The sequence below is a fragment of the Arctopsyche grandis genome, chromosome 3 (assembly GCF_051622035.1).
Source record: "Arctopsyche grandis isolate Sample6627 chromosome 3, ASM5162203v2, whole genome shotgun sequence".
Taxonomy (NCBI): domain Eukaryota; kingdom Metazoa; phylum Arthropoda; class Insecta; order Trichoptera; family Hydropsychidae; genus Arctopsyche; species Arctopsyche grandis.
Window position 1 is genome coordinate 25335087 of NC_135357.1, and position 9373 is coordinate 25344459.

Below are 9373 nucleotides of genomic sequence, written 5' to 3' on the forward strand. Positions count from 1 at the left end.
AACTATTGAACATTAGTTTAGTCTTATCTACGTTAATTTTTAATCCTACTTTTCTACTTTCCCTGTCCAGCTGTGTTAGTCTGATAAGTAGGTCAGCTGAATCACGAGCTACTAAAACTATATCGTCTGCGAACCGAAGGTGACTCAAGAAGCGACCATTAATGCTTACTCCGGCTGTATCCCAATCCAAGTTCCTGAAAGCTCCCTCAAGCACCGCATTGAATAACTTGGGCGAGATTGTATCTCCTTGTCTTACTCCTTTTCCTATGCTAAATCTATCTGTACCTGAAAAAATTTTAACCGAAGCTGTGGCATTCTTATATATTGCAGCTAACAGTCCCACATAGGGTTCCGGCACTCCCTGTGTTTGTAGAGCGTTAAGTACTGCATTATGACTAACTGTATCGAAGGCTTTCTCATAATCGACGAAACCTAGGCACAATGGCCGTTGATATTCGTTGGCGCGCTCGATTAGTTCGCCAACTACTTGGAGGTGGTCCATTGTGCTGAAATTTGCCCTAAACCCTGCCTGCTCTATAGGTTGGTTCTCGTCGAGGATATTCTTCAGCCTTTCTGTAATAACCTTCGTGAAGAGCTTGTAGACCGCTGAAAGTAAACTAGGTCGGTAGTAACTGGGTCGGTAGTTCTTGATATCGCTTTTGTCGCCTTTTTTGTGTATTAAAATGATAGTTGCGTTATTCCATCCTTCTGGTATAGCTTGGTTCTGGATGCATTTGCTGAAAAGCCTAGCTAAGATATTAATTAGGGCGGGGGCCGCCACATTTTAGTAAGTCAATGGGAATATTATCTTCCCCTGGGGTTCTTTGCAGTTTTTAGCGCGGCCTCTACTTCGCTAGGCAATACTGCAGGAACCCTTTGGCCGTGTGTCGATTCCGGAGCGGGAAATTGACCGTTGTTGTTCTCGTAAAGTTTTGCATAGAACTTATAAACTTTGTCTATGATCTCTTCTCTATTCCTAATTATTACTCCGCTCTCTGATCTGATTGCGATCATTTGGTTTTTGCCTAAGAAAAGATCTTGTTTGCACTTTTTCAGGCTACGGTTATTCTTAATGGTATTTTCTTTTAGCTTGCTGTTAAAATCCCTGACATCCCTGACTATTCTCTTCTTAATTTCCTTATTTACTAGATTGTATTCTTGCTTAATATTATCCCTATCTAACTTCCTTTTATGCTTAATATAAATATATATATATATATATATATATATATATATATATATATATATATATATATATATATATATATATATATATATATATATATATATATAAATATACATAACAAATTCTCTGCGTAGTATTTTGTATTTAAAAACATATGAAAAATTAAAGAGATGTATTTTACAGTCATTGAAATTTCTTCACTGGTACGTTTATTTATTAATATTTCAGTAATAATATAATAATAATTAATATTCGCTTATTTATAATTTTTAAAAATAATAAAGAAAAATTACTATAACAGCTTAAGGACATTTGGAAATATGATCAATTTAATTTCATTGGCGTTTAATGATGATTTTTTTTATTATTATTCAAACAAACATACATACTTTGTTTGCTTTTGTCAAAACACTTGCGAGTAATAAATTACTGCTCCTATTCGGGCAAGATGGCCAGTATTGTTTTACCAATATTTGTGTAAAGCAAATAATTCACAAAACGGCATTAGTTTTAAGTAAATTGCGTACGTTTGTGGGCATGAATGAAAATACGGTATATATAATATAATATTGTACTAGTGTTGGGCCCGTTGATTTCAACGGCTGGTTTCGAAATGGAATTGAAACTCGAATAAAAATAAAGTTAAAGATATTGAATCGACTGGTTTCGGAAAGAAATTGATGCACGAATTAGAATTGATTACGAATTACGTTTTGTGCATCGCCGACGCCCCGACGCCTTTGCCCCCAGCGCCCCCGATGCCTCCGGCACGTTTATTTAAATTAAGTTCAAGGCCTTAACTAGAACTGAACTCCAAGACAGCGTTAATATCAGCTTGAAGGAGAGAGGCTTGCCTCTCACCCTTGACAGCAAAAAATAATTTAACGTCGTCAGCAAACAAGAGACATGATGCATTACATAAAACTCTAGGGAGGTCATTAATAAGAATTTATATATATATATATATATATATATATATATATATATATATATATATATATATATATATATATATATATATATATATATATATATATATATATATATATATATATATATATATATATATATATATATATATATATATATATATATATATATATATATATATATATATATATATATATATATATATATATATATATATATATATATATATATATATATATATATATATATATATATATATATATATATATATATATATATATATATATATATATATATATATATATATATATATATATATATATATATATATATATATATATATATATATATATATATATATATATATATACAATTATGAGCTATGGACGTGCACATTCGCTCTATTGTCACGGATATTCCATTAGATCCGTCTTGTTGAAGCTTGTGGAATATATGGTCGATTTGGGTATCACTTTTGATCCTCAAGTCACCTTTCACAACCATATCAAGAAAGTTGCTGACGTTTCCTTTCGTCGACTTGGATTTGTTTTGAGATATGCAAGATTATTCTCCAATCCTTTGTCTTCTCGCTTGCTTTTCAATTCGCTTGTGATAAGTAAGCTAGAGTATAATGCGATTGTGTGGAATCCGCATGAAGCAAATTACTCTCTGATGATTGAGAAAGTGCAAAAAGCATTTTTTCATTTCCTATATAGCAAAGAATAAAGGGAATTACCCATATCTCTACCCCACTCCTTTCCTTTTGGGCATGCTTGGGTATAATTCCCTTGAACTTCGGAGAAACTTCTCATTAATTCGTTTAGTTCTCCTGCTCTTACGTGGTAATACGTCATGCCCGTTGTTGCTGGAGCAGTTGGGACTTTATGTCCCTAATCACTATGTGCGTGGTAGACATCATCATTTGCCGGCTCTACCTCCTGCCCGCACAGTCCTTTTTCGAATGGCTCCTATTCCAAGAGCTATTCGACTTCTTAATGAAATCGTTGCTGCCGAGACTGAATGTGATATTTTCTACCTTAGTGAGCGTAAATTGTCGGAAATTTACTCTAACCCATTTATCTGGTAGTCTGCGCTCATCATTGTTTTCATGATTGATTGTGATTTATGAGTGAAATTTTGATTAACTCTCTTCCATTTGGGCCTTACAGGGATGTTTTGTATTTGTAGTTGTTTCTTACATATTTATTGAAACTGGCTGTAGGTGCAAGGCATTCCTTATGCTATATTTTTTATTTGATATTTTTACTTTATCTGTTATTATTAAATGCTATTTTTTATGTTTATGTATGGATGTATTTATGTTTATGTTCAAATGTATTTTTTTATGTATAATTGATGAGTATATTATTTTCGTTATGTATTAATTTATGTTTAATTGTTATTTTGTTTTTTTTGTGTTATATTTTTTGACCATTGTGGCGCTTTAGGAATTCCTGTTATGCCACAATAGTCTGTTTAGAATAAAGTAAATAAAAAAAAATTATATATATATATATATATATATATATATATATATATATATATATATATATATATATATATATTTAAATATTTGTCAAACCTCGCAAAATGGCAATGTTTTAAAATTATTGGAAGATGTAGAACTATTGTCTGACCGATTACTACGTCGATTCACTCGTTCTACGTTATCAAAATCACTTTAATTTTAAATTACGATTAAATATTTTCTTAAACCACTTACTGCAATTTAATGGGTAAGGCCCTAATACCGAAACAGTAATTTTTATAGTTTCTTTACTGAAATAAATAATACGTTATGAAATAATATCGTACAGTTGAGCATACACTATTGAGACATTGGGTAAATATGGAAAGGTGTTATTGATGACAGTTCTAAGCCTATCCATATATAAAACGATAGACTATTATTTTTGCACTTCAATACTCTTCACTTGATAGGAGTGAAAGCAGTGTCATATAGGTTTAAGAATAATAATTTATACGTGCAATTTTACAATGGCATTCAAAGTGTTTTATATATCTGTAAGAATACATTATATATATATATATATATATATTATATAGTGTTTCTAATCGATATTGTGACATTAAATATTAATTTGTTTCCAGATTTTATTTTTCACTTTGTATGGATTAGCATCGAGTGAGACTAACTGTGGAGAGTCGTATTGTTTCGAGCTCGCTCCAGCGTTAGTATGTATTTTTAAATTAATTTTTAGTTCCGTTCACTTAATAATAAATATTTTTTTTGTAGTGAAATTATACAAGGCATATGGAGTTCTCCAACGAGACTACCTACGGTAATGGGTGAATTAAGGGACACTATAACAGGCTTGTTATATACCGCAGATGACGACGAACTTGCATATATGACAGTACTTTCTCTGTGGGCAAATGACAGATTGATGGGATTCGAGCCTGAGATTCCGCAATCTTATATTTATGCTCAAGTAAGTGAATTTTAATAGTATATATATAGAAACACACGGTATTACAATATTATATAATACATAGCATTGACACTAAACAAATTCCAAACAAAAATATTAAATTAAAAACAAAGAAGAAAAGCTTTGAACAATGGGAGATATTAAGAATCAGAATTTGAAAATACATATACATATTGTACAAAAAATATAAATATATTTTTTTCAGTTTGTCTTTGAAATGCTTGCAATTTTAAATTTAAAAAGTAACATCAAAAGTTTACTAGTTAATCGATTTTTACCAGTAGAGTTAATAATACGTGGGTTCAAGCCTCTACTAATATTGAAAAACAAATTTTCCTCGATGATTATGAATACGTTATTTAATTCCGATTGACGTCACTTGTGAGAGTTTGTTAATTTATCTAGCTTTATTATTTTGACGGTTCCAATCAAATCAAAAACTCCCCCTCCCTTTTCTCGAAAATTCGGCTAGTTCAAATTTGTTGATTGTTGCAAGCAATACATATGCTTTGCGTTTGTAATTAATATCTGTATACATATATTGTTTTTCTGGATTTAGGTTGATCTATCATGTCACGATGGCAAATATGAAAAAAATAGCAATTAATGTATATTTTTAGATGATAAATGAAACAGTTGCGAAACTAGAAGGAAAAATCGATCGAGAATCCCAATCAACTTTTACCGGTTTTCGTGATTTATGCATCGGTGCTACTGACAATAGTGTCGATATCGGTTTGAGAGCTGCTGGTTGTCCATCAAAAAAATCAAAAGTTAATGTAATGTATTCAATAAGTTACTCATTTAATATAAATTGTTCGTTTAAAATATATAATAAAACCTTTGTATTTAAATTACAGTATCCAGAAATGAAGTTCTCAATTAGTAAAAAAACAGTCAACAAATGCTTTGAAAACGTTAAAGATTTTATACCGGAAAGACTTCAAAATGTAATCAAGCGATTATTAAGTTCTAAAAATGGCCACGAAAAAGTTGTTGGACTTGGGGCAATCGCATCCGCCACGGGATCTAGCTTTGATTTCTTTTCAAAAATACAAAGCAGTCCTACGTTCATCAAGGTAAGCTACAAATATTCAAAATATATATTTGTGGAATTATCATGATGTTTGCTAATTATTAAAAAAATTTCATAGATGATTCAATTGAAGGCTTGTAATAGACAAATACCCGCAGAGTGCTGCGCAACACGTGAAAATCTGCTAAAATCATACGCCAAAAAATTGAACTCGGCCTCAAAAAAAGCGATAGACGACATAATAAATAATCGTTAACTGTAAATCGATAAAATAAAGATAATAGTTCTAACTATAATAAACCCTTTTTGATTTCATAATGGGCAAATATTTAATACACATTTATAATTATGATGAAATTACAGAGTATTGTAATATTTATGTACATATACATACATATTCTGTGTAAATATTGATATGTAAATGTAAGTATGAAGAAAATGAGATATCAAAGTTTTTCTTCAATAATTTTAAGAGGAAAATGCACCTTTATATCATGCGATGAAATGCAATAAACAGAATTTCGTAAGTCAAGTTAGATAAATCATATACTTCCGTATTATGGAGAAAAGTCAAACATTTACTAGTGGGACTGACGAAATTGAATCTTCTTCAGACAGAGTTTCGAACCACTTTTACTCCCATTCGATCGAAAAAACCCAGGAAAACCACTGAAAAATTCAATGAAATATGATTTTTTAAATTTATTTTCGATTGCGCAAATAAAAATATAGTTTTCATAATCTTTTGTCTCAAAGTTTTGTGAGATAAAATTTCATAATATCATAATATTTTTTATATTGTACATATAATATATATTTGAATCGTTATATTTTAAAGTGTCGAAAATCCAATTTTCGTCGGAAAACAATTACATCTAATATTTTACATTTGACAATAGTACAAAATACTGGTGGCCTGTAATAGGTTTATTCTGCTTCTCCGAGATTCGGGACATGTTGAATTTAAATAAGTGATAATAATTTGTGAATTAAGTCAATCGGAAATAGTGTTTTTGGAACTGAAAATCAGACCATTTTGCCACTTTCAAATATAACGGCTCACTTCTAAATAACAAAACGTGACATTGAATAAGCTATGATGTTTTAAATGTATAGAAAACAAGTACTGTATTATGCATTATTTATTTTATATATTGAAATTATGTATGTATTATAGACGAATGTATTATAAATTGAAATTGTATAAATAAGCAATGATTATAAAACTTTTATATGATATATTGGTTACATTTATAGACATTTTTTTGAGGGGAGAAACCGTAGCTTTTACTAGTGCAATATATGAAATAAAACATTGTGCACTGAAATTAAATATATTAATTGAAACTTTGTTAGTGACCAATAATTGTAAATATCTTATATATACATACATATATTGAACTATTTTCAGACTTTTTATTTGTTAAATTAGTAGCAAAATAAAATATGCAATAACAAAATTGTATTTGAACAACTGATACGGTATAAAAAAATAAAAATAATAATACAAATGCCAGAATTGAATTGTAAAGTGCGCGACAACGTTTGATTCAGCAGAGGACAGAGACGTATTTGCGAAATATGTCATATTTTTTTAAAAGCGGCAAAAAATAATGAAAGCCCATTTAAAACGCTTATTGTATCATTATAATTTTTTTATCGTCTATACATTATAACTGGTACAAGTACTTACTGCTACGACAAAACCAACCATGGGGTGATCCATGAATAAAGGGGTGGCTTCTTCACCGCAGAACTAGCGACCACTCAAACGGCCTATTTATTGTGCAAATAATAAAGAACAATTATTATCAATAAAAGAAATACAGTGGCACGCCAAAGGACTTGGCATACTAAATTATTAATAACAGAAAAAAAACGGTCGTTAATATTAAAATGGACCAGTGAAGTTTGTCGTCGTGTGTGACTAATTCGCTGAAAGCGCGCACTTAGAAGGGGTTTGCCATTATTTCAATTGTTAGACCGGCCCATTCATTCACAATTTATTTGTTTATTATATGAATAATTTGTTTTTGTGTGTCGGCGTCGTTAGTTTTGATTGTGTCTTTGTGATCTGCTAATTGTGAATTATTATCGACGTTTCGAGGGGATCGCTTGACTCCTACTAGTATTAAAAAGTGCGATGAGGACAAAAATATAAAATAAACCTTTATGATATGCAAATGTATTTGGTTTTGTCTACGATTGAGACTTTGGTGAGATTAAACAATTAAATATGTTTCAATCGCAATAACGAGAGAAGGTATGTATGAAAAATTATTTCCGAGATCAGTCGATCATACTGAGCAACAAAAAAAAAAATCACGTTTTTATTTACTTATCAGAGCGGATAATCAACCTTTACTAAATTTGGCCCACTAAATTCGAATATGACAATAATTCTTATTGGTTTCTTTTTTTTATAAGATAAAAGCGTTTAAAACAAAATGCGCAATTTTACACATTTTTGGCAGTCTTTAACTCACAATCTAGTATTGATGTGCTAAAAGTGAGTATTGGAATCAATAGTCAGATATATTTTCTATTTATTGTGATTTTTCATTATTTTAAAATACGTATAATTAATTATTTAGTGAATTTCAAAAGTCTAAAATATTTTTTTTTACACATTTTTTTATCGAGCTATTATGTATTGGACCAGTTTTATATTTCACTACGTTAACAAGAATTTGTTTTCAATTTTTTTATCTGAACGTACTAGTTCGAGTGGTAAACAATTAACTCTCATCAAAATGACTCTCATCAAATAAATGACTTTGAAGCAAATGCTGAAATAATTTAATTATTATCGAAATTATCATAATCGTCTGTCAGATCGACGCAATGACAGCGGGCTATTCAAACGCACCTGCGAAACTCATAGGTTAAGCATTTGAACAGTTATAATAGTTACTTTCTTCACACTATCTAAATTCATTAACAAAATAACTATACGTACTTTTTTCGAACTACATCAATCTGTTAAATAGTAATAACAATGTGACCTTTTTCAAACTGTATATAAATATTTTAAAGCTTACTATTCCAAAGTTTATGTATATTTGTTATTCGAATATCGAATAATAAAATTAACTACAAATTAATTTCATGAAGACTTTTTGATCCAAAAAAGAAATCTACAATTAGAATTAACATTGAAAGGAATATGCAGGTAAGCATACATATATTGTTACGGATTTGATACTAAAACTATGACAGCATTTTCGATACAAATTGAGCGCAAATGTATGGAAATTTGCACAAGACAAAAGTTCTACTTCCGGTTGTCGGATTTTTTTTTACTTAAAATCAGTATATTTATTATACACAATAAATATCAAGAAAATTAAAATAATTTAAAAGGTCAAAACAAAATAATGAAATATTGTTTTTGAAAAAAATACTACTTCCTGTTTATGAATTCTGACAAAAACCTTATCAGCTCTAAGTTAGTACATAAAGAATACAAATATAAATTTTCAGCTTGATACGTTCAGGGGTGTGGACAGATTAGTGGGCACAACATTTTTGACCTTTTTAAGAGGAAAAACTCCTACTTCCGGTTTATTAAATTTAGTGATTTTTTTTTATTTTCATCAGATTGATACAAGAATTTTACTTGAATTTTTTCGTGAAGAACACATGTTTATAATAGTGGAAGAAAAATCGAACAAATTTTATACATAACTTGGTATTACGCTTAAACTTTTATATATTAAATTTCAGTTCAATAAACCAAAAGGTTTCTGAGAAAAATATAAAAAATCT

The 9373-nt window shown here is 29.7% G+C and overlaps 1 protein-coding gene across 1 annotated transcript; it reads left to right on the forward strand.

Annotated features, from left to right (window-relative positions):
• Positions 1-3929: 3929 nt before the first annotated feature.
• On the forward strand, positions 3930-7061 carry LOC143923238 (uncharacterized). The gene is made up of 6 exons (XM_077446818.1): positions 3930-4141; positions 4229-4308; positions 4374-4569; positions 5190-5348; positions 5430-5648; positions 5724-7061. The coding sequence occupies exons 1-6, from the start codon at positions 4115-4117 to the stop codon at positions 5859-5861; spliced, it is 819 nt and encodes a 272-aa protein (XP_077302944.1). The 5' UTR covers positions 3930-4114; the 3' UTR covers positions 5862-7061.
• The last annotated feature ends 2312 nt before the right edge of the window (positions 7062-9373 follow it).